This window comes from Protopterus annectens, chromosome 14.part0 (assembly GCF_019279795.1).
Source record: "Protopterus annectens isolate FY-2018-M chromosome 14.part0, PAN1.0, whole genome shotgun sequence".
NCBI lineage: Eukaryota > Metazoa > Chordata > Ceratodontiformes > Protopteridae > Protopterus > Protopterus annectens.
In genome coordinates, this window is record NC_056748.1 from 1,143,643,626 (window position 1) to 1,143,670,640 (window position 27,015).

General features: G+C 40.8%; 1 protein-coding gene across 4 annotated transcripts in view; it reads left to right on the plus strand.

Moving 5' to 3' along the window:
- Positions 1-27,015, plus strand: part of LOC122789462 (peroxisomal N(1)-acetyl-spermine/spermidine oxidase-like) — a 553,705-nt gene that overhangs the window by 100,750 nt on the left and 425,940 nt on the right. For all 4 annotated transcript variants that reach the window (XM_044056941.1, XM_044056942.1, XM_044056943.1 and 1 more), the window contains exon 2: positions 1,433-1,618. In XM_044056941.1, coding sequence (XP_043912876.1) covers positions 1,456-1,618 — 163 coding nt within the window. In that variant the 5' untranslated portion in view covers positions 1,433-1,455. The remainder of the gene's footprint in view (positions 1-1,432; positions 1,619-27,015) is intronic.

Below are 27,015 nucleotides of genomic sequence, written 5' to 3' on the forward strand. Positions count from 1 at the left end.
AAGGATATCTTGGAAGCTGCCACTTGGAGTTCAGTGCATACTTTTTCCAAGCACTACAATCTCCCTTTGTTTTCTAAGTCTAGGGCAGGCTTTGCCTCTGCTGTCTTGCAGGGTATTCTTGCCTCCCTTCTTCTATCTAAAGCCTCCTCCTCTCTACACTGCTTTGGGATTCCACCCTACAGTTATGACTGCAACAGTGAAACACGAAGAACATAGTACAGTTGTGTACACCTACCATAAATGTAGATGTTCGAGTGTCTTCACTGTTGCAGTCGGGTTTCGCTCCCTCCTATCCCCTCTTTTCCTTTTTTGTGGTGTATTTGTGTTTCCTTGTTGGATTCATTTTTGATTTATTGGGGTATTCTGACATCTAGGGCAAGAAAGGCTGGAGAAGATGGCGTCGGCTGAGGGCTATGTACCAAGGCGTACTGACGTCAGGATACTAGCTTATACAGCCGATGCCGGACCCAGACTTTGGGATTCTGGCCGACCTCGGGCTGCCTGCCGGCAGGAGCACCCTACAGTTATGACTGCAACAGTGAAGACACTCGAACATCTACATTTATGGCAGGTGTACACAACTGTACTTTTCCTGCACTTCGTTCAGACAGACTTATGTGAGGCCCAGCAATTCCTTTGAGTGCCTGTTTTGAGGCACTCAATTTGAAATGTGATGCTTAGGTCCGTAAGTAACGGTGCAGACAGTTGCTCAGTTTCTCTGAAATAGTACAGTTTGCACTGCAACTGCCAGTGTGAGTTTTCTTCAGCATCATCTAGGTTATCAGCTGATATACTGCAGTCTGTGCAAGTCACTCGCACATGGCAGTATTAATGAAAGTATAGAAATATTATATATAATATTTCAAGTGTATTGCATTATACTGTGATAATGTATTTTTATGCTCCCACTAGGACATTTCAGATTGTCCGTCAGTGACATGCAGTTACCTTACTTATGAAATTTTAATGCATGTTATGAAAATATTTATAGTAAGTAACAAATAGTGTTTATTAACATAGCGTCTGCAGTGCATACCTAGACAAAGTTTGTGTCATTTTGTTCCTCACACCCTACACTTTCACTTTGTATGTTATTATTTAGTCACTTGGTCAAGGAGAACAGCTCCAAACAATGATGTGATGCCGTAAGAAGCGTGTTTGGCGCAATTACACCACAAGGTGCTACAGAGTTCATTGAGTTAAACTTTGGATTATCTTGGGCACAGTTGACTGAGTGCTGGATCATAAGATTAGTAAACTAGTAACAGCTTCTTAAATGGGAACTGTGGATTTTGCTTATCCTTGGACAGCACTAGTTTTGCAATCTGCTGTGGTCTTTGAACTCTGACTCATGTATGTATGTATGTATGTATGTATGTATAATAAACTGTAAATGCAATCTCATGATGTCCTGCTTTGTTCTCATTTGCAGTGCTGTGAAGACGCAAACAAATTATGGCTGCAGTGGAAGCAAGTGTATCACCCCGCATTGTGATCATTGGCTGTGGGATTGCAGGAATCAGTGCTGCACAACGTCTCTTTAGTCATGGATATAGGGATCTGACAGTTGTTGAGGCAACAGCAAGACCTGGTGGCAGAATCAAAACCACAGAGTTTGGTGAGAAATTAAATGCTTGTATTTTTGCAACAGAATGCTTGGATCAGCCCATCTAGTTACAATAAAAGTAATAATAAACAAAGGAATACATTTAAACTGCTTAGGTACTAACACACCGAGTAAAATTAACCAGTGCTGTAAATGTGCTCTTAGCCATATACAAGGGCTGAGTGGCCAGCTGAATGCATATGTCTTGGGGTGTAGAGTAATCCTGATACCGCAGTGAAGAGATGCAGTTTAGTGGGTGCAGTTTTGTGAATAATGTGCTGACACCCTGCAGTACAGAACTGTGTTCAGGTTGCACAGCTGAAGGTTTAGGATGAGATGTGGAGGAAGAGTGCTCTATTTTTGGCATCAGAAAGTGAGAAAGGCTTGTGTGCAGCAGCAACCATGTGTTTAAGTTACAAGTTAGAAAATCCTGCAAGCTTTGGGAAGACTGAAGAACATGAGTGGATGAGAACAGTTTAGTCATTCAGGTATGTAAGGGCAGAAGTCCAAGTAGCAAAGTTTATACAGCAGTGTACTTAAACATGAATTTTGCCCTCTGAGAGGAGGAGGAGTCAGCAGTCTGCAAGTTGATATTGCAGTGTTGTATTGATTTGGTTGATAAAAGCATAAACCCAAATATTTTGTGCTGTAAGACTTGAAGCATTAGAGGAAAAGGGGGAAATGTAATTACAGGAGGACCATTCAGGAGCACCATACTCAAGCTGGAGACCGAAAATGTTCTAAACCCTGAATCTGTTAAGACTGTTTTTTTCACTTAATCTGCTGTATTGATGTGTTTTACATGAAGTCAAAATATGTAATATATGCACTTTTATACACACACACACTAATTAACATTGTCTGTTTAAACAGCAGAGCAGTTACCTCACTTCTGATAACTAACCAGCAATAATTCCGCATCTTTAAACTCCACCACTCTCCGTCTTAGGCAGGTATTTACCGTAGAATTATTTTTCTGTGTGTATTTGCATAGTTAAAGCTACCTGGCAGTTCTTTTGAGTTTTACTGCTATGAATCATAAATCATGTTCCTCTGGTGGATTATTTGTGCAGCAGGCAAAAAAAAAAAAAAAGAGGACTGACATACCATCTGCCTTGTTGTATTTTATGTAAGTCATTGGCATTGCTTAAAGTCTGGGTCATAGACTTCCGTGGTCTGATTCTGTTCCACCATGGCTTTGACATTATCCTTCCCTGTCATTGCTGTCTGCCTTCCCCTTGGGTACACAAACCCCCCTTGCACTCTGCGAATTGCATGGACTGATAGAATACTTTGGTGCTTCCTCAGGCTTGGCTTCTAAACCATGTTGTCGTTAAGACTTAAAACATTGCTTCTTTTTTTTCCTGGACAGACAACAGAGAGGGAATGCATTAGTTTGCACAGTAGTGGAAGTCGCTTCATTTAATCTATCCAACTTTAACTGTATTCCATTCATTACCCATTGCTTACACCTGTACCATGTGAGACGGCATCAAGCTGCTATGCTGCTGTATGTCCCTCCTTTTCAAAATGACTGGAATGGTTCACCTTTCCCAGTGGCACAAAGTGATTGTGCCTTGACTACCACCCAAATGTTATATGTCTGACAATTTGCAAAAGTACTAGAGAGAGAGTTTGTGAGGACAATAATGAGGGGATGACTGACACTGTACCAGCCGTCCTGGGGGAGGTTGGCATCTTCAGTACATTGGCAGTACCTCCAGGGGTGTAGCTGTAGCACTCACAGGAAGGAGCCTGATGTGCACATGCTGTGAGTGGCGCTCTGCTTGGCCTGGTGACTTGGCTTCTGTAATGGCATGCACAAATGCACTTATTTGTAGTACTAAAACCACTGGGGGAGTGGGGATTAGGAGAATATAAAAAACAACCTCATTGTCCAAATGGATGATGGTAGCACTGTTGTGGTACCCATCTCTCACTTCCCAGTGGAACAAGTGGACTTAGTAGACTGTTAAACCAGGATGAATGTTTCCATTATGTGTCCCAAGTGGGAGGCTCAGTTGTTATTGTGGGAATGGGGGCCCTGAAAGATTTCATAGAAGATGTATCAACACCTTATTTGCTGATGGCAGGATAACTTGGCACTGCAGCAGTGCACTGCTACTGCAGCGACAAAGCTATCTCTGGTTGCTGTATGTTTTTCTTAAACTGATATAAAGTCAATTTTAAACTAAAGTTATTTGTCTGGTACAACAGCTGCACTAGCCAAATAATTACCCGTATAGCTTTCCATTAAAAAAATTGGAAATTTAACCCAAATGTGAGAGGTCATGCTGTTTATCAGTACGATTTCTCACGAATGCCCAGCAAAACTAGTAACATGATACTGGTAGCCAGCCCATGCTTTGTTACTGTGCACTCTAAATAACTGCAATTGCTTTTTTTTTTTAGCAGTTGATTGCAATGCTTTCCTGGAAGCTTCTTTAGACATTGGACAAAAAAAACCTACTGGGAGATAACTGATGCTTTGGTCTTCTAGAATGGTTTTCTCCTACAGCTGGGAGATAACTGATGCTTGGGTTGTCTAGAATGGTTTTCTCCTACAGCTGGTAGATAACTGATGCTTGGGTCTCCTAGAATGGTTTTCTCCTACAGCTGGGAGATAACTGATGCTTGGGTCTTCTAGAATGGTTTTCTCCTACAGCTGGGAGATAACTGATGCTTTGGCCTTCTAGAATGGTTTTCTCCTACAGCTGGGAGATAACTGATGCTTTGGCCTTCTAAAATGGTATTCTCCTACAGGAAAGTACAATATTTTAAAATCCTGTCAGGAAACTGGCGAGATCTGTGGATGGTGGCAACAGCAGACACTATCCACAGCAGAGTGCAGTTGTATTGTTTTCTTCAGTTATGTAGTTTTATAGCAGTTGATGTAAGGGTGGGGTGCCCTCTGGAAGAAATATGAAATACAGTATTGTAACAGTTTGCCATTTTTGTTGGTCACATATTGCAGATGATCAGTAGAAGTGGCTTTCTGTTTTGGAGTGTAGTCTATGGAAGAAAGTAAAGGATAGGCTGATCAGTGTAAGCTTATCATGGCTGTGGTTTGGTGGCGAGAAAGCGTAGTGTTTGAAGGTTATATGTTACTTTTGTCATTTATTCTTTCACTGTTTCTAGCAAGAACCCAGATAGTGAGCGGTAATAACTATACACACTGTACTGACCACAGTGTAGTGCACTTGCAGTTATTTATTTTTAACTTCATTTTATGGCAGCTCATGTGAGGTGAGGTGCTTTATAGCTGCAAGTGGAAATAAGTTACTGTGGCTGTATCACCATTTTTGGGCAGTCTGTGGCTACAAATAAAACAGTGTGTGATAATTGCTGTGGCTTGTGGGGTAGGGAACTGCATAGTCTGTGAGAACTACAACTTGAAATATGTTACTGTGTTTATTTTTTCTCTGTCATCAAAATCTAACATCAGAGGGGTCCACAGAAGGTAGCTGTATTTTGTAAGGTATGGAGTCTGGGTATGTGTGAAAACATAGGTCAGGTTACATGATCTAGCTATCCAAAAGGCATAGTATGTGCCTATATACATCAAGCTGAAGTTCATCACTGAGTGCCTTTCACTTTCTTCACAGTTGAATATCAGAAATGTGTACAAAAAGTGGTTATTTTGTTTTGAGAGGTAGACACTCTATGAAAACAGAGGTTAGTTACACGATTCATGCAAAGCAATTATTGATATTCCTAGTTTTGTGGAGAAAGGGTATGTTTCTTGGCCAAGATCAACAGGTTGAAATACATTACTGTAATTTTTATTTCTTTAACTTTTCTCACAATCAAATGTCAAACATGTACAGAGGGGATGGATATCTTTTTGAGACAGGAGTAGGACAGCACACTGTATGTGAAAGCACAGGGTTAATATGTGGTCACTGTCAAGTTAAAATAATATGGCTTGTTGGGAAATATGTATTCATCTAACTAAAGTATGTTGAAATATAGTACTCTGGCCACTGTTTTTCATTTTCTTCTCAATGACACGTCAGAAGTCTTCAAATTATGGATCTGATTGTTTTCATACATTGCCTGGCCTCACAAAATGGACACTTTTCATTTCTGAATGATTATTGATGTGGTTTGTAGAGGATGGCAGTGTCTGTCAAAGAGCAATGTGACCATTATAGCTGTATGGCAATTTTCCAGTTGAAAATTGTGTACCCCCTCAGAAGGGGCAGATCCCACTATGTCATTATATGTATGTGTGTGTTTTGGACCCAAGTATTGTATTAAAATTCATGAGCCCTTTTTACTGTAAGTTCCCTTAAGGGAATTGATATATGGCCTCTTATTTACACCTAAAATTTCCAACTCTTCAGGGTCTTATGTTGTTGCAGTACTGCACTACAGCCACTTTCCACTTTGGGGTGGTATTTGACCACTGCATGCAAAACTGAGTGAAACTAATGTACAGAATATCTGTTCTCCGAGTCCTGGATGGTAACTATAGATCCCTGTTGTCATTCCCGCAGATCATGAAAATGACCTTTAACATCAAGACGTTAAATATCAAATCAAATACCTTCTTACTAGGGGACTTCAGGTACCCAAGCATTGATCGGCACACTTACACCTCTGGAATTGGATATATGCAGCATTTCCTAGACTTTGTTTATACCAGTACACTGTAACAAATTGTAAAACTACCTACTCTATGCTCTCATATCCCTCACCTGGTTCTTACTAACTTAGCTCCTGCTTGTACCCCTCCCCATATATCCTTATCTTTGTTAAATCTGATCACAGATCAGTCATCTCTTCCATCAGGCTTAGTGGTACCACCCCACCACCAGATGAGACCATATTTAGAGACTCTTCTAGGACAAACTTACTTTGTCTTGAAGAATACCTAGACAAAATTCCCAACAATTCCGAATAGGAAGATTCATCTGAGAGGGTTGCTGCATTCACTGCTGACTTTCACTAGTATCTAAACAGCTGCATAGAAAACGGAGAGATGATAAATCAGGAAGCAAAGGAGAGTCGAATTGCTGGAACTGAATTCATCCTCAAGTCTTGGTGAGTACCTTTACGAGGTGGACCCTGTTTTTCACAAAATCTTACCTAGATGACACCAATATGTAGACTGTATTTTGTATAGCATATATTATGGACAGAAGTAGGTTAAAATTAAAAAAAAGGATAGCTGGGTGCACAAGACCCAGGATAAAAAAGTGCCTAATTCTGGTAGACACACTGGTGCCAGGACCGGAAAAAATGATGGTGAAGAATCCTCAAGATACCGAAACATTCCTACAACTGGTCTCAGCCAGCCTGAGGGGGAGGATAGCCCTGCTGTTGTCAAAGGAAGTAGTAGTCCACAAAAATGGACAGGCCAGAAAAGAGCCATAAAGATGATGGAGTGGACTATGGAGGATAAGAAAGACATTATGCATTGTTACTATGTTTCAAGAAGCCCAGAATTCCCAGTCAGAAGATATGCCAAAAGATTGAGAGAACTTAGAGGAAGGAAGAACACTCGCATAAGTAAACCTGTCAAAAGCTTCAAGTGCAAGCTTGAGTTCATTAATACAACAGATTTATGAAAAGCAGTATATAGACCAAGAAACATTGGGCCATTTGGAAAAAGAAGTGACTGAGGACGTGCAAAAATATAAAGAACAAAATCTACAGATTTTTGAAAGGCATAAAAAAGAAATATGGACAGGGGAAAGGGAGATCTGAGATGGTGCAATATTTATGGAAAGGAGAAAGCCATATTAATCCATACAAAAAAAACAGCCCCAAGATATTTAGAGAGAGATACAGGCAAAGACATTCAGATATCGATATGGATGGCGCAGTGGTAGCGTTGTCGCCTCACAGCAAGAGGTTCTTCAGTTCGATTCTCGGCCGGAGTGCCTTCTATGCAGGATCTGCATGTCCTCCCTGCTTTCATGTGAGTTTTCTCCAGGTACTCTGTTTTCCTCACACGTTACAAAGACATGCATCTTGAGCATTTCTCCACAGGCCTCTGCTGAAAATTGGCTTCGTTTCAAGTCAGACTTTCCCGGTAAACAAATGTTAAATAAATAAGTGAATAAAATAGGGAAAATTTCACAATATAAAAAAAATAAGATCACAGAGGGAGCATAAAACAGAAGATCAGTAAAGCAGATGTTAGAAAATGTAATCTGAAGTTATGGAGTACCTGCAAAATGAAGGAATTTGTGTAGAAAGTCCAACACAGCATGCTGGAACAGTGAGTCCTTCTCAGAAGTTCAGGTCAAAACTAAGGGCTTGTGGCTGACCAAGTTTGCAGACAACTGCAAACTAGATGCAGTCATTGAATCCCCAGATAGTGTACTCCAGGAGGGTCTCATGCAGACCAATGACTGGTGTATTAGTCATGGTCTCAGACTGAATGCAAAGAAGTGCATTATCATTCCCTTCAGCGCAAACAGTGCCCCTTCACACTGTCAGATCAACAGTAATACTCTTAAGTACCTATGAAGGGTTAAGGGACCTGGGATCACAGGTTGACTGCGACCTTAATTTTGACAATTGACCACCACATGTCTACAGTACTAAGGAAAGCTTTCCACGTAGCACACTTGATTACTAAAGGCATCGCCTCGAGAGCAAAAGAAGTTAGAACACCCCCTGTACTTGGCACTTATCCGGACCATAATTGAGTATAATGCCCCATTTGGCATGTAACGTACTAAGCACCTGCAGCAAGTAGAGAGACCTAGGAGGTTTCTAACAAAGGTAATAAAGGGGCTCCAGCAAGGGCCTTACACAGACCGACTGAAGTCCCTGTCACTGTAATTAATATTGTATAGTATTCCTAGGGGAGACTTATGCCTATGCCTGACCTACAGAGCAATCCAATGAACTTGCTGCATTTCCATAAATCAAATGGGTGTAGGTATACCTGTTCCAAGGACTTAAATATGGAGATGCTGTAGGGACAGATTTGTCTTCCAGCAGCTGCCACATCTTTGGAACAGGCTACCAATTCATGTGAAACAAAGCACCTCTGTGACACTGTTCAAGAGGAACCTGGACGAGTGGATGGGGCACCATAAATTCTTACTGAGGATATTGCCCACAACCCCTCCTGTACATGGGATGTCATCACTAAATGCAATCTTGCGTATTGACTAGCACTTCTATGGTATTAGATTGGGTTGAAATGGCTAAGCTTAAAATGACCTCTGGGTCAAAAGCCTAGTAATCTTCTATGATCCAGTTAAGGAGGAATGGGAGGAGCAAGAGACATCTGAAGAAGAAATATGAACATGGAAAAGAAAACGAGATTTAATATGGTCCATTATTTATACAAAGGAGAAAGCAAAACTGATACAAAAGAGAAAGCAAAACTGATACAAAAGAGAAACATCAAAGATATTTGAAGAGAAACACAGGCAAAGGCATCAGGATATGGAACATTTTACAATACAAAAAAAAAATAAGAAAACAGAGGTAAAATAAAACTAGGATTAGTAATGGAGAAGTTAATGAAATAGAAACTGAGGTTATGGATTTCCTGTGAAGTGAAGGATTTTGTGTAGAAAATCTAACTGTGATACCCACAGTAGGCTATAGCAGTGGATCCCCAAATTAAGGAGAAACCAGTGGAGAGGGGAATATCTGATAAGTTGCCATATGAAGATACTTTGGAGCTTGCATAGGCAACCAGTACAAAAGTTCAATTGGAGTTGTACATAAAAGGAGGGAACAGGAAACTGTGGCAACTCTGACGCAGTCAATGTTGTGGAGTGATAGGACAGTGAGTTCCCATATGAAGTAGAAAAGGATGACAGCATGAAACTGAAGAGAATGTAGCACAGGAAGATGCTCTGGAACTTTCTGTAGAATGCCCACTGGAAATGGAGAACAAAGGATGTGCCCTCAGTTTAGAAAATGATCTAAGAGAAGAGTTGCTTGATTTATAGAGATGGACAGATATATTAAGATCAATGAAAGAAGTAAACTACAGAACATCAATAAAACCCTAAAAATTAGAAGTTTGATAAAATAAATGAACACGGTAATTAGGACTGTTCATGGAAATTCATGCGATATAACAGAAGTAAATAGGATACGTTACTGTGCAGTTAAATTAATAACCGATAAAGGCTTAACACAAGGCTTAACACAAAAACAGAGGTCAGTAACGGAAAGGAAGAGGAGAAATCAAATGCCATCACGGAAGTATTTAGAATTAAACGACCATGTCTTTGTATCCATAGACATTCTACTCTTATTACCCTCTCCAACAACCCTACTGACCTTCACTCCCTTACAAAGACTTCCTTTAACACTATTGAACACTGGTTAATCGATAATCAACTCACCCTTAACCAAATGAAAACTAAACTTCTTTTCCTTCCAAAATGTAAAACCAACCTTAAAACTTCCTTCAGCCTCTCTTCCCTAGACAACACCATCATTCATCCTGACTCCCTTAGTAAACTTTTAGGAATTACAATCGACGACCATCTGAAATTCAACCATCATATCCAATAATCCATCAGAAAGGCCAGTCAAAAACTAGGTCTATTGTATAGACGCAAAATTCTTATCTACCACCTCGAGGACCTCACTCACTCAAGCCTATCTCTTCCCCTGCTTGTTCTACGCTTCCCCTATTTTTCCACATATCCAAGCAAACCTTTTAGCCTAACTTGAAGAAACTTACAACCAGATAGCCAGATTTGCCTGTATCTTCCCTTACAAATCCCATCACTACCTCCCCCTTAAAATAAATAACTACAGTGGCTAGAATTCCCTCAACTAACCACAATTTCACAGCTACAGATGGCACATTCTCTTTACAACTAGCAAACAAACTGGGCTACAATGCTTTAACAGCAAAAATGAAACCAAAGCACCTGGAAAAAGCCCACAACTCCTCCTTGGTGTAGTTCAAATGTTTAATAATCACTACACACACTGGAAAAAAAAGTACATAAAAACACCCCTTCAGGCCTCAGTAAGTGCACATAAATGCTTCCTTCACAAGAGGTTTCATCTGCAGACGACTTCAGATGAAAATGCATATTGACAACAAAACTCCATTTAAATACTATTTGCTTTCCCATAGATTACTTCTATCTCCTTTCGTTTTCTCTAATAATGGCTTTGAGAATTTCAATGCCACAATTGTTATGTGCTAATTCTTTATGGAAGTCTGTCCCCTCTCTAACCCTGTTTGGACACTTAAACATTCTTAAACCTTTTGGTACAATTTTAATCTTCAGTCATTCATTTAAATATGCATTTTTCCATCTCTAAATTCTTATATTTAAAAAGCAAATCATCCAAAATATGTTTTTCTATTTTGTCTTGGAAGTGGTATTTATGACTCTATTTCCCTTAAGCCAGTGTTAAAACTAAGGTCAGCAAAATTGTGTAACCCCTTTTAGTCTTGGTTTCAAATCCTTCTTACACGCATGTATTTTTAGATATATTTTCAACTATTTTATATGTTTTTAACTATTTATTAATTTTTAGATATTTTTAGTTTTTAGATGCATGCAAGTTTTAGGACTTGTACAGGACATTTAGTTTAGTTGTGTTTTACTGTGGGATTTTATAGGAGTTATTGTGTTTTAATAGCCACTAGATGGTGGTATTTGATACCTTTTCATAATGTATTAATACACACACATTTTATTTGAGAGTATTTTTAAGATAATGTTTTTATATACATATATTAACATCTGTATATGAGTTATTACAATACTATTTATTATTCTACTATTTTAGTGCAGATTATATTTACTATTACATGTATTTCAAATGAAGAAAGTGTAATATGGAGTTCTGCCAATGAGAAGTTCCTATCAATTAAGCAAATAGTATTTAAATGGATTTTTGTTGTTAGTATGCATTTTCATCTGAAGAAGTCTGATTGCAGACGAAAACACTATGTGTTGGTTTAAGGAAGCGTTTATGTGTTCTTACTGAGGCCCGAAGGGGTGTTTTTTATGTACTTTTTATTTTTTTAAGTGTGTAGAGTGATTATTAAGCATTTCAACTACAACAAGAGGAGTCGTGGGCTTTTTCCAGGTGTTTTGGTTGTGTTTGGTTTCGATTTTGCTGTTAAAGCGCTGTAGCCTAGTTTGTTTGCTGTTTGGTTTCATTTTTTTGGTCTATGGAAGAAGTCTCGACCTCAGGTGAAGCTGGTGTTGTCAGAGGCGGAGATTTGAACCAAATTGACAAGCTGATTGGCCAGTTGTTGCAGCTAATCGTGCTGCTCACTTCCACTAGCCAGATGACGTCAGAATCATTGTCATGCGTGTCAGGTAACCAGGAACAGTTTGGGGAAAATATGGCAGAAGAAGAGCACAAACACCAACGGGCAGGCAGTACAATGAAATAAATATTCGGAATGGACCTAGAACTGTTTGCAACGGTTTTCCAGCTGTTTTTGACAAGAATGAAGTAGATATGGACAGAAATGGAACAGAGGACAATAATTTGCAGCAAATGGACAGTACCAATTACAAAACAAGGTAAAAAAATTGACTTTAAAACTCTGCTGAGTACAAAATACAGGTTTAATGATAGAGAACCTGTAATTGCAAGTGTAGAGCAGGATGTGAATATTACATATGTACACAATTTAGATATTTTGGATGATTTGATTTTTAAATATAAGAATTTAGAGATGGAAAATACATATTTAACTGAATGTCTGAAGCTTAAAATTGTAACAAAAGGTTTAAGAAATTTTAAGTATCCAAGCAGGGTTAAAGAGGGAAAGACTTAAATAAAGAATTAGTACAAATATTTGAAAATTGTGGTTTTGAAATTATCAAAGCCATTATTGGAGAAAACAAAAGGGAGATGGAAGTAATGTATGGGAAATTGGATGAGATTAGCCACAAGATTATGAATGACCTACTGTTTGCAGTAGAAAAAGAGAAAAATAAGTATTTTGACATTTTAAAGAATAGAGGTCAAAATAAAGAATGCTTATGTGATGAAAAGCAAGAAAATTGATATGGACATGAAGGAATATAGTAATAAAACGCATTACCCTAAACCTAAGGAGTTTAACAGAACAAAGGACAGTAGATTTGTGAATGGGAAAGAAAATTACTATAGGACAAGTTATAATGTAGAAAATAATGTGAACAATGAACACGTATGATTTGCAAAACCCTTCCCCACTTTAAGAAGGTCAGAAAGGATAAGAAATTGCCCTTCAATACACTACAACTACAATACGAGGAGACAGGAGGTTTTCCCATTGGATGAGAGAAGACTCCTTAGCAGTTAATAATATAGAGCAAGACAGAAGTGTGTGTAGTTTTAAGGGGTTTAATATCTACAATTACAGTAGTAAAGAAGTGAATGTGACACATTTTAACTTATTATCAAAATGTTTTAAGTTTATTCCCAAGAACAAAGCTAACATTAGTAAAGTGCTTATTGATGTAAAACTATTTAACTCTTTTTTTTTTTTTGGACAGGAATTGAATCCAAAATTGGATACAGAACTAAAAAGGAGGAGCACTGTTAACCCACCCCTACACCCTCAGCTAAAAATATTGAGGCCCTGATGGAAAAGGAATTAGGGATTGAAATTAATAAACATAGGATTAGTTTTAGTTTTATCTAGAGAAGAAAATATACAACTAAAGGAACTGTGTCAAGGTAAAACAATGAGGGTTATGAGGCCAGATAGGGGTAGGGTGCTATTATTATGGATAATTTAATTTATGAAGCAAAAATGGAGATCTTGGAAGACGAATCAAAATATAGAAAGGCACAATTGATGTGAACACTTACAGTATTTTGCATGTAAATAATCCCATTACTCACCCCATATTTGGAATCCCAAAAGTCCACAAAAATGTTCAAAACCCACCATTGAGACCAATTGTTGCTTCTGAGGGTTCAATAACTGTCCCTTTGACCAGGTTTTTAGATAATTAAATTAAAGGAAAATCGCTATGAGTGGGCAAGGAGTTAAGGACTCTTGGGATTTATTAAGAAATGTTAAAGGGAGCATGTATGAGGAAGGTATGATTTATTACAATGGATATAGATTTATTTACTTCTATCACACATATAGAAGGAATTAAATGGTTTGAAGAAGCCTTAGTGAAGTACGGTAAATTTAGTAACAAGGATTTTTATTTGATTTTAACGTTAATGGAAATGGTGTTAAACAATTTTATACACAATGAAGGTGAATTCTTCCAGCAACAGCAGGGTGTGGCAGTGGGGGCTAGATGTGCTCCCATATATGCAAATATTATTTTGTCATTTTGGGAAGAAAAATTCATCTTAGGTTCTAGGTATGTTAATTGTTGGAAATTATATAAAAGATACCTAGACGATATGTGTTTTTTATTGGTAGACACTGAGGAAAGATTTTTAGAATTTGCTAAATATTTATCAGATTCTAGTGAATTTTTAAAATTTACATGTAAAATTGACAAAAATAAGCTTAAATATTTGGATTATCTCTATTACTAAGCAGATGGGTAGCTTCAGTTTGAAAGTATACAGTAAGGAGACATTCTCCATCTCTGACTTAGCATTTGAGAGTGCACATCCCTTTATCAGAAGAAAGGAATAATTAAGGGACAATGCGTAAGGGGGAGTAGGATGATATCAAGTGAGGATGAATGTAAAAAAACGATTTGATATGTTTTATGAAAGAGGCTACCCTGCGGATTTGATTAAGAATATGGAACAAGAAATAAGGGGGAAGAAAAGGGAAATTCAAGCCTATTTTGGGTGAGGGCTTCCCTATTCTAGAATTAAATAAACAAGACTTGTTAAATAAGAACAATGGTTGGTTGGTTAGTCATTTTGTAACTGACTTTAATGGGGACTCAAATGCAATAATGTTAGAGAAAGAATGGGCCAGGTTTAATCCCACATCAGACTTGGGGATTATTTTTAATAAACCTTTTAAATGCACCTACTGTAAGGGAAGGACTGTTAAAAATATTGTGGAGCACAATAAAAATGATTTTATATCTTGTAAAAAAAGATAAAGTGGGTACTTTTAAATGTTGATGTTGCTCTCAATGTGCATGGATTAACAAAACAGATACAGTGTACCTTAAAAGTAGGGACAGGCTAATAGTAAGTAAACGTTTTGCCAACTGTGAAACAAATGGGATAGTTTATTTAGCTACCCGTAATAAATGTGATTCATTCTATGTAGGGAAATCGGGGAAGAAATTAAAAAGTAGAATGTATGAACATTATTACGACATCAGAAATAATTGTAAAAATAATGCCCTGTTTAGGTACACTCAATGCCAAGAAGCAAAGTTTTTTTTTGTCTTGGAAGTGGTACTTAAGGACATTAGAGGTGGCCCTTGGGAAGCCCAACTTGAGTATAAAGAACTTTATTGGCAACTGTCATTGGAATCTACGAAGTTCCCAGGGCCTAATGATTTGGTTTTCCTTAAACCAGTGTTAAAACTAAGGTCAGCAAAATTGTAACAGCTTTTAGTCTTGGTTTCAAATCCTTCTTATACATGTGTGTGTGTGTGCACCTTCTGTGGAAGGTTGGGCGCTAGGCTGGCAACTCGACACCGTAAAACTCCACTGCCAGTCATGAGTGGACAGGTGATCCGCTGTGGCAACCCCTAACCAGGAAAAGCCAAAAGAAGAAGATGATGATTAGTTTTTAGATACATACACGTTTTAGAACTTGTACAGAACATTTAGTTGTGTTTTACTGTGGGATTTTATGCAGGAGTTGTAGTGTTTATTTTAATAGCCACTAGATGGTGCTATTTGATACCTTTTGGTTATAATGTATTCATTTTATTAGAGAAAGTATTTTTAAGATAACGTTTTTATATAATATAAACATCTATATATGAGTTATTAGATGTTATTAGGATGCTATTTATTTGCTATTCTACTATTTTAGTGCAGATTATATTTAATATTACATGCATTTCAAAATATTTGTTGCAAAAAACAAAAAAAACAAAAAATATATGTTTTCCCACCTTTCTAAGCCAGTTTAGTCCAGTTTTCAGGTTAGTGCTGAATTTAGAGCTGCGTTACAAGTTTCTGTGTTTGCTCATACCTTACTTGGATAGAAGGAAGTTTCTCTGCTCACTGTGAGAGAGAGGGAGCTTTGAGCAACCTATCTGTCCCGGGAGGAATGGTTTCATCCCAGAAATTAGTAGTTTATTGGCCATTTTGGGCTAATTTCTATCTCTTTCATTTCCCGTCTATAAAACCCACATTTGCAAGTTTTTTGTGCTAGTATACAGCTCCTGCCTGGTGCCCTGCAGAGTTCTACAGCAGCAGAGAGACAAAGGAGAGACTTTGGAGTGATTAAGTATCATTTTTATGCATTTTCTTGCCTTTAGCTAATTCTGCCTAAAACGCCGATTTTCTAGAGTGTCTGTGATTTTTAAAAAGCTTGTTTCAGCTACATATTGTACTTATTTTACTGCCTGAACTTTAACAAAGTCGTTTGTGTTTAAATTACCTGTTTAACTGTTGTAGGCTACACACTCGTGTGATAGCCATTTCTGTTCATTTAAAGTGTTATTTAAAGTGTTTTTTTGATTGTATCTGCTTTATTTTCTGAAAAAAACAAAAATATATACTTGTTTTCCCGCCTTTCTAAGCTAGTTTAGTCCAGTTTTCAGGTTTGTGCTGAATTCAGGGCTGTGTTACAAGTTTCTGTGTTTGCCCATACCTTACTTGGATAGAAGGAAGATTCTCTGTTTACTGTGAGAGAGGGAGCTTTGAGCAGCCTATCTGTCCCTGGAGGAGTGGTTTAATCCCAGAAATTAGTAGTTTATTGGCCATTTTGGGCTAATTTCTCTTTCATTTCCCTGCTATAAAGCCCCGCATTTGCACGGTCTTGCATGCCGGGCAGCGCCGGTTATCTAGGGTATAACTATTCCCGGCTCCACAAAGTGTACTCCTCAATTTTTCCCTTGGAACTAGGCAAACTTTCAACTTAAGCACTCAAATCATTCACTTCTCATCCCGGCACTTGCCCAGATCTCATAGCAAGCACTAATAAACCTTAGCACTAGACCCCCCCCCCCCCCCAATCTGTAGAGAAGGACAAGGCTCTCTATTCGACCTTAACAGCCAATCAGTAAAACAGTTCACTGTACCTAGGCAGGCATGTCCAAAGGGCAGTTTCAGGTGTACCCTCCAGTCCAATTAGTGAATCTGGGCATTTTGAGGCAATGTTACAATTGCCTCATGTACACATACAACCCTCTCCTCCATCCACCAAACACTAATGCATGCAAGATGCAATTATACAGCCAAACTGGAGGCTAAGCTCTCTCAACCCAAGACTGGACCAGGCAGTCAGGAAGAGAAGAGAATTACATCATCACACCACCAGTCTCACATGGACCTATGAAACCAGCACCGGCAAAAAACACACATAAATACACAGAAACATACTCAGAGGCTCTAAATAAAAATCTGCAAAAGCAACAGAGACCTCCAAAAAAGACATCCAAGCAACCTCCACCCCCCCCCAACACAAACCATGAAACACATACTTCACAAAACCAGTGCGCCACACAATCACAGCCCTTAAGGCAAAATAACATACCCAACACATTAGTAATAGGTGACTCTATAGTCAGGCACACTGACGTCCCACTCACTGGGCTGAACAAGAAGAAGGTTACTGTTAGTTGCCTGTTGGGTGCTAGGATCTGCCACATAACTCAAGCACTCGGGTCACTCCAGAACAAGTACAAATATGACTCTGTCATTGTCCATGTTGGTGTGAATGACCTCAGCCGTACCTCCCTGGACTACATGCAGAGAGACATGGAGGAGCTCTCTGATCATGTAGCCCAGGCTGGTATGACCGTGACCCTGAGTAGCATCCTGCCCTCACCAAGAATGATGCCACGGTATAGAGAAAAAATGATCATTTTCAACAATTGGCTAAGCTTCTTGTGTCATTCAAAGGGGATCCAGTGTCTGTCAGCCTGGGATGACATGCTCAACAAGCCACGCTGCTTTGCTAGAGACTGCTTGCACCTGTCACCCTTAGGCTTTCGAATACTGGCCAAGGCTCTTGCCATACCCATAGTGCCTTTTTTAGGCAAGGCACAAAAGACAAACCCACCGCCGTAAATAGCACAAGTAACAAAAAACTGAGGGTAATGCGGCTCAAAGCCAGAAGTCTAAACCTCAAAATGCACGCACTCGAGGCACTCCTAAGTATGGAGAAAAATCAGTATATGTGCAGTAACAGAAACCTGGTTTAAGGCTCCAGAGAGCATCCCAGCACTACCAGGCTACAACTCATGCCATACATTTTGGCCACAAAACCCTGACCAAAATACAAAAGGCGGGGGAGTATCCATATTCATCAAGGATACCCACACCTCCAGGTTAGTAGAACAGCACTATGCTTCAGAGATCATCCACGTGCAACTAACAACAGGCAGAACTGCTATTCAAATTATAGCTTGCTACAGATCACCCACCATGTCCCAGGACCCGCACTCTGCATTCCTGGAAACACTGGGAAACATAAAGGTCCTACTAAACACCCTGATATTGGGTGATTTCAATTACCCAAATATTAACTGGGAGAACCACTGAAGTACGAATTCCCTTGCCCAACATTTCCTAGAATTTATAAACTCAGACGCCCTGGATCAACTGGTCAACGCCCCCACCAGAGGTGACAATATATTGGACTTGGTCATCACCAACATGGGTGACCAGTGTTCCACACTGGAGGTCAACCTCTCGCTGGTTAGATCTGACCATAAACTAATCACTTTAGGTATCCATATTCCACCACCACCCCCGGTCAAAGAAACCACCGTGAAAAACTTTTCAAAAGCAAACTTCACGTTACTTAAGACCAAGGTGGGAAGTTTCAAAGCCCCCATGCTAAAGGATAACGCTGTCCAAGCTGCAAAATCCTTTACTAATGCACTCTTTGGGCACCTACAACAATGCATGGATCATGCTATCCCAAACAAAACCAAGACTCACTCCTCCAAGAAAAGGAAACCAGTCTGGTGGACCCTTGCCATAAACAAGCTATACAGGAAACTAGTACAGAAAAGAGTAAAATCCCAAGAAGGGAAGACATCCCTAATCAGTATCGGCAATAAACTACGTTCTCTCATAAAATAATCCAAGGCTAGCTTCGAAAGAAAAATTGCCATGGACTCCAAAGATAACCACAAGGCATCCTTTAGCTATGTCAAGAATCTAAGTGGCAATTCTCGGATCTGCTTGGAGTTAGTGCAGAATGGCACAAAATACACTGAACCGACCAATATAGACAACATCCTGGCAGACAGGTTCATTGCAAACGTCACCCCCCTCTCACCCCCAAAAGGGCCCATAACCATACCAGAAGAATGTAGTGCCCCTGAAATCACAGACACTCAGGTTAAAACAGCCCTCTCCAAAGCCAAAAACACAGCATCAGTGGTACCGGACGGTGTCCCAGGCTGCGTCCTACACGAGCTCAAAGATGAACTAACCCCTCACCTAAACACACTGTTTAAACTCAGCCTCTCCACAGGCTACGTGCCCACAGAGTGGTGCACAGCAATGGTTATTCCACTCTGCAAAGGTGGAGCCACAACGGACCCCAGAAACTATCGCCCTATAAGCCTGACTAGCTTGATCTGCAAAGCTATGGAGCGCATCATCATGGATCTCATTAACAGAGACATTGGAAACCTCCAAACACTGGATCCTACCCAGTTCGGCTTTAAGGGCAGATCATGCCTCCTATACCTGGTAGACTTTTTTGAGACAGTTACCAAGGCTATAGACAAGAGAAAGGTGGTCCACACAGCCTACCTACACCTCGCAAAGGGCTTAGACACCATTCCCCACTCAGGTATTATAGGCAAGCTCACCGGCCTGAACATAAACCCCTACGTCAAGAGATAGTTGCCAACTGGCTCACGGACAGAACCCACATGGTAAGAGTTGCAGGAGCTAGGTCTGACTCTAAACCGGTTACAAGTGGTATTCTCCAGGGCTCAGTCCTAGGACCCCTCCTGTTCGGCATATACTTCTCAGAGGTACAGGCAAGAACAGGAGGACTATGGCTGACCAGGTTCGCAGACTACTGCAAACTAGGGGCTATAATTGACTCTCCGGCCAACACAGACATCCTCCAAAAGAGTCTCACTGAGACAGATACCTGGTGTCAAAACCATGGCCTCAAGCTAAATGCCAAAAAGTACATAGTCATCCCCTTTGGATAAAACAAAGTACCCACAAACTACCACATAGGTGGTAGCCCCCTAAATACAGAAGACGTAATAAGGGATCTGGGGACCCAAGTAGATAGTAACCTCTCCTTTGATGATCACATTGCCAAAGTGGTTAGAAAATGCTTCTGTGTGGTCCACCCAATCACAAAAGGGTTTGCTTCCAGATCGAAAGAGGTCATTGGGCCCCTCTACACATCACTCATCAGACCCGTCATAGAGTACAATGCCCCATTTGGGGATGTACCTTACAAGACACCTGCAACAACGAAGTTCCTCACCAAGAGGATCACTGGCCTCAAGCAGATGCCCTATGTAGCTCGACTGAAGAAACTCCAGCTCTACTCGGTTGCATACCGCCTACTCAGAGGTGATCTCTGCCTGACATACAAGACCATGTCCAACCCAGAATTGATGGACATGCTCCACCTAAAGAAAACCATATCCCCTCGAGCCACACGCTCCAGGGATCTAAACCTCACAACAACAATAAATAGGACGTGCTTGACAGATAGATTCCTGTCCCAGAGACCTCCCATGCTCTGGAACAAGATTCCAGTCTACATTAGGCAGAGCTCCTCGCTAACCCTCTTCAAGAGAAACCTTGACGAGTGAATAGGAAACAGAAAGTTTACCCCAGGGATCACTTCAATGGCTGTGCTGGACAGAGGCGCAGGAATCTAATCTAAGAGGGTGAAAGTCAACACATTCCGGCTAGGCTTATAAATGCCTTTGGGCAGATAGCCTAGTACCTACCTATGAACCTAAGAAAGTGTTATATGGAGTTATGCGAATTAGAAGTTCCTATCAATTATGCAAATGGTATTTAAACAGAGTTTTGTTGTTAGTATGCAATTTCATCTGAAGAAGTCTGATTGCAGATGAAAACACTGTGTGTTGGTTTAAGAAGTGTTTATGTGTACTTAGTGATACCCGAAGGGGTGTCTTTATGTACTTTTTATTTTTTTTTACGTGTGTAGAGTGATTATTAAACATTTCAACTACACCAAGAGGAGTTGTGAGCTTTTTCCAGGTGCTTTGGTTGTGTTTGGTTACATTCTGTTTACAAACCTGCTGATTGTCCCTGCCTGTCCACCCTACTATTTCTTTACAAACCCTAGCGATCTCTCTGTAGCACTGATCAACTGCTACTTAATACCTACAGCCTATAGACAGAGTACTTTATAAATGCACCTTATGCCAAACTTGGAACATACTCCCACCTACTATATGGTCTATCTAACCTTCAGTCCTTTTCAAAAGAGAATTGAAAAACTACCTTGCTAACTCTGTGCTGTACCTGCCACCACCATACCTAACTTTTTCTCCCCCAATTGTCAGACTGCAGCACTCATCCCCCACATACTTTTACATAACTTTGTAATAACTACTCTTATAATACCTTGGCAATGCCACTGAGCATTTTTTATACTTAAATTTCTTCTTTTACCTCCCTTAGATACTTTAGATGTTCTTCGTGTTTCACTGTTGCAGTCATTACATTTGGGTAATCCTGCTGGCAGGTTGCCCTCAGTCGGCCTGAATTCCAAAGTCTTGGGTCCTGCGTCGGCTGCTGTCGCCCCTTCCCTGATGTCAGGTTGTCAGGGATATAAAAGATGCAGCCGACACCATTTTCTTCTGTCTTTCTTGCCGCGTGGTGCCCGAAGCAGAAGCAGTTCGCAAGTGCCGGTCGGCCGACTCCTGAGATTTTCGTGTTCGAATTTCAGATCCGAAGTCTTCATTAAAGCTAAGTAACCCGTTGGGGAAACTTTTTTTTTTTCTTGCTCCAGACCAATGTCAGAAAAAGTTAATAATTGTATTTCTTGTGGAAAGCAAATATCTCATAAGGACTTTCATTCTTACTGTATTCCTTGCCTAGGCCCTGACCATAACGTTTCAGGTTGCCGGTTTTGTGCTAGATTTAACCAATACACTATTAAGCGTCGGTATGATTTTGCATTGAACTATTTTGGACTCAGGTTTAATTATCCAGAAATGTCGTCGGACAGCCATCTGACTACCAGAGTTCACAAAAAACGCAAAGAAAAAAAAAAGACAACCAAGGCCCAAAAACGACTACAAAGCTTCTCCTAAGCCAGCCGCCAGTTCGCCGGTTCTCGGTGAGGCGCTTTTGCAGCCTCTGATGACCGCTACTTTAGAGTCGCAGGCCACTACCGACTCCCACGTGGAGTTGGCTATGCCGCTGGCAACTCAAGGTATTGGAGCCTCGGACACTATTCCTTCAGATGGGTCCGGAGCCGCTGAGCAGGCACCGGCTTCTGAGGGTGTATTCAGACCTAAACATCTATACATTAAACCGACTTCAGCTTCAAAGGCAAAGACTAAAGCACCTTCAAAGACAAAGAAACAAACTCAAGAGCCACATGGACAGGCCTCCATGCCCAAAAAACAGATGCTCAAAATGGCCGAAGATTTGATTACCTTGATCATGGGTTGGTTCCCATCCCCCTCCTGATAAGAGGCCTAGGCAAGAGACAGACTATGAATCTTCAGATCAGGTTTCTATTTCTTCTGATCAGGAATATTCTCTTCCCCCCATGAGGATTCTGATGCTGAATAATCTATTCCTTCAGCCTCTCCTCCTGATGACTATTCTTTTGGGGAAACCTTACATACCCTGAGGGGAGCACTTCCACTAGGAGAGCCAAGATTTTTCAGAATCTAAAAAGAGGCTCAGGGACTTGCTTTTACTACCTCAACACAGGCCTCTAGCCATTCCACCTGTGTTAGACATTGTAGATTGTGTTTTCAGAGTCTAGTCTGACCCCTGACTCCTTACCTCCAGCTGCTGTTAAGCCTGACAGATATTACAGGGTTCCTGACTCTCATAAATTCCTTTTCAAAAACCCTGCTGCAGACCCAGAAACTATTTCACAGGGTCCCAAAGGGGTTAAGACTTCTGCTGCAAAAAACCCTACCCCCTCTAACAGAGATTCTAGGGCACTGGATAGATAGGGAAAAAAGGTTTACACATCTGCTACCTTGGCTATAAGGGTCTTAAACTGTCAGTTTCATATGCTCAAATATCAGCAACATGTCATGGCATTGCTTAAACAGAAAATGTTGTTAACCTCTGAATGTGCAGAAAACAAGGGAATGCAGGATTTATTGCATGCAGCTGAACAAGTTGGAAAACATACTTTGCAATGTGCTTTTGATTCTCTGGAGGCCTCCTGCAATGCCACAGTTACGGGTTCTGTAATTAGGAGGCATGCTTGGTTAAAGGAACAAAATCTGCCTGATCATGTCAAAGTTAAATTATTAGATGCACCTTTACAGCATGATACTTTGTTTGGTGTTAAGGCAGAAGAGGTGTTAAAGAAAATGGAAGACGAAGCTAAATCTATGCAAACTGGCAAAGATTTTTTACAAGTACAGCCACCTAGGTGTAGTAGACACTGGTCTACAAAGAATTGGTCCTTTCCTGTGTCAGACAGACTTCAAAGGGGCAGATCCAGACACCCTAGAGTCAGATCCCAGGTGCAAGGTTCGTACAGGTCAAAGCAATGGGGTGCTTCTACCTCCAAAAGTGGAGAAGACAAATCACAACCTTACAGGAAACAGTCCCAATGACTTCCCCCTGCCTACACCAAGCACTTATCTCCTGGCAGCACCCTTAGGGGGAAAAATAGCACTTTTTTCTCAAAATTGGCACATTATAACCCAGGACAAGTGGGTTCTAAACAGTGTCACAAGGCTACAAGTTCCACTTCCATACCCTGCCAAAGGCAAATGGTTGGCCAGATCTGCCAAAAAATCAATGGGCAGAGGCACAAAAACAAGTCTCATCCCTCATGGACATGGGGGCCATTCAACAAGTACCAGAGCAAGAGCAGGGACAAGGATTTTACTCAGGACTGTTCTTGGTATCCAGAAAGGACAAAGCCTGGAGACCAATACTGGACCTATCTATTCTAAACACATTCCTGGATATACCAAAATTCAAAATGTTGACCTTGCAGTAGCTTCTGCCCATGCTGGGCACGAAGGCTTGGCTTGTGACTTTAGACCTAAAGAGTCATACCTGCATGTCCCAATCAGACAATGATGCAGGAGATACCTCAGATTCAAGGCTGGCTCAATGCATTACCGATTCTCTGCACTGCCCTTTGGCTTATCTACTGCGCCCAGGGTCGTTACAAAGTGCCTGGCACCAATAATTGTATTCTGCAGACAAAGAGGAATACAAATATATCCTTACTTGGATGACTGCCTAATTCAAGCAGAGAACAAGAACATTCTTCTATAGCATCTGGCGTTTGTGAAAAGACTTCTAACATGCCTAGGGTACACAGTCAACGAAAATAAATCAAAATTAGTACCCTCTCAAGAGATAATATTCCTGGGTGCAAGCTTAAATACAACTCCCCAGATGGCTTATCTCACGCCAGACAAACAAAGGCAACTGACTACCTATTTCAAAATATTGGCAACAAAGGCCCAGTTATCTGCAAGAAAAATTCTGCAGGCTTTAGGCTTCATGGCATCCTGCATCCTACTAATTCCATATGCAAGACTGCATATGAGGAAACTTCAATGGTACCTAAAAAGTGTTTGGACTCAACATTGCCACAGCCTGGAAACAATGATTACTCTCATTCCCTGCCTGCAACAGGAGTTTTGATGGTGGGTGAAGGCTTGTTACCAGAACAAGGGACAGCCATTCAGTTTACCTCCAGCCAGCCAAAACCTAACAACGGATGCATCAGATTATGCCTGGGGGGCCCACATAGCAGGAAGATGCATTCAGGGCTCATGGTCCGCAAACCAAATGCATCTACATATCAATCAAAAAGAGATGCCAGCTGTTCAAAATGCTCTGACAGCCTTCAAGGACCTACTTCATCCAGGCCAACTACTGATAACGACAGACAACACCACGGTCATGTGGTATATAAACAAGCAGGGGGGCACACATTCTTACCCCCTTTGCAGACTAGCCATGGCTTTGTGGGACACAGCATTGACTTACCAAGTTCATCTGCAGGCACAATTCCTGCCAGGAAAGGAACTAAGCAGAAACCTCATGGATCCCCACGAGTGGCAGCTGGATCCACAAGTCCTCAGCATAATAACAAGGAAATGGGGATGCCCGGACATACATCTATTTGCCTCCCCTCACAACTACCAACTAAAATGATTCTGCACAAGGACTTATCACAGACAAGCATGAAAAGTGGATGCCCTGTCAGTATATGCCTTTCCTCTACTGCCTGTCCTCCCCAAGGTACTCCTAAATGTCAGACAAGAGAAGCCAAAGATGATACTGATTGCCCCAGACTGGCCCCGCCAGTACTGGTATCCGATCTTGAGGAACTTGTCTCAATGCCCAGCCTGGACCTTACCTCATGTACCTCATCTACTGTCCCAACAAAACAATCAGATCCTGCGCAGCCAACTCAGGACTCTAAACCTGGCAGCATGGCGGATAATGTAGGCATACAAAGCACACCTCTCAGTAAAGCTGTGATGGATGTCATTTTGGAAGCCAGAAGGCCTAGTACTAGAAAATCTTATGCTGGAAAATGGAAGAGATTTTATGCTTGGAACCAGACACAAGGAACTGATACAGCTGTACCAAATATTCCTCCGATTTTGCAATACTTAACTGAGATGCTAGACAAAGGCCTGTCTTTTTCATCAATTAAAATTCATGCATCTGCCATTTTGGCTCATTACAACACAGAGCCACCAATCTTTTCTCATCCTTTATTAAGGCAGTACCTCAGAGGAGCCAAAAACTTAAGGCCTCCAAGGAGATCACCAATACCTGCATGAGACCTCAACTATGTCTTGGAAAAACACACCCTGCCTCCTTTTGAGCCAGCTGCTACTGCTGATATAACGTTTTTATCTTGGAAAACAGCTCTGCTCCTAGCAATAACTTCTGCAAGACGAGTACCAAAGCTACAGGCACTCATGGCTGTGGAACCTTTTATCACTTTTTTATCCAGACAGGGTCTCTCTCTGAGGACAAACCCAACATTTATGCCAAAGGTGGTGTCCAGTGTGGCCCTTAACCAAACAATTAATTTGCCAACTTTTTATCCAAATCCACAGAACAAGGGGGAGAGAATTCTGCATTCTTTGGACGTACACAGACAGCTTAGATTCTGTTTGGACAGAACCAAAGTTTTCAGGAAGACAGAGCAATTACTAGTGGCATATGCTGCAGGATCACAAGGAAAGGCCTTCTCCAAGCAGACTATTTCAAAGTGGATAGGCCACTGCATTCATTTCTGCTATTTACAGCAAAGCAAGCCAGTGCGTAAGGGCATTAGGCCACATTCAACCAGAGCTGCAGCCACTTCAGTAGCCTTTCTCAGGGGAGTACCAACCAAAGACATCTTAGAAGCTGCTACCTGGAGTTCAGTGCACACTTTTACAAAGCGTTATCATCTGCCACTGTACTCTAAGTCCAGGGCAGGCTTTGCCACTGCAGTTTTGCAGGACCTCATAGCCACCCCTAATGCTGTTTAGCTCCAGCCTCTCAACCGTAGCTTTGGGACTCTACCCAAATGTAATGACTGCAACAGTGAAACACGAAGAACATAGTGCAGTTGTGTACACTTACCATAAATGTAGATGTTCGAGTGTATTCACTGTTGCAGTCCAGGTTACCCTCCCACCATCCCCCTTATTTCTGCTGGAACTTATCTTTCCTTCTCTGATTTATACAACCTATGTGGTGTATTTGCTTGTAGATGAAGGTAAAGTTTATATTGGTGCATGTGTTTTTATATATAAATATATATATAATTTTGGCTACCCTTCAGGGGGCACCTGACATTTGGGGCAAGAAAAACTGAAGAAAATGGTGTTGGCTGCATCTTTTATACCCCTGACAACCTGATGTCAGGGAAGGGGCGACAGCAGCCGACACAGGACCCAAGACTTTGGAATTCAGGCCGACTGAGGGCAACCTGCCAGCAGGATTACCCAAATGTAACGACTGCAACAGTGAATACACTCGAAAATATACATTTATGGTAAGTGTACACAACTGTACTTTTCCCATCTCCCTCTCTCTCTCTCCATAACTATTTTTCTTTCATTCTCTTTACTGTCCTCCACACTCATTCTCTTTACTGTCCTCCACACTCCTCCCCTATTTTAACTCTTCTCTATTTTAACACTTCCATTTAATACTACTACTACTTCCTGTCTACCTAC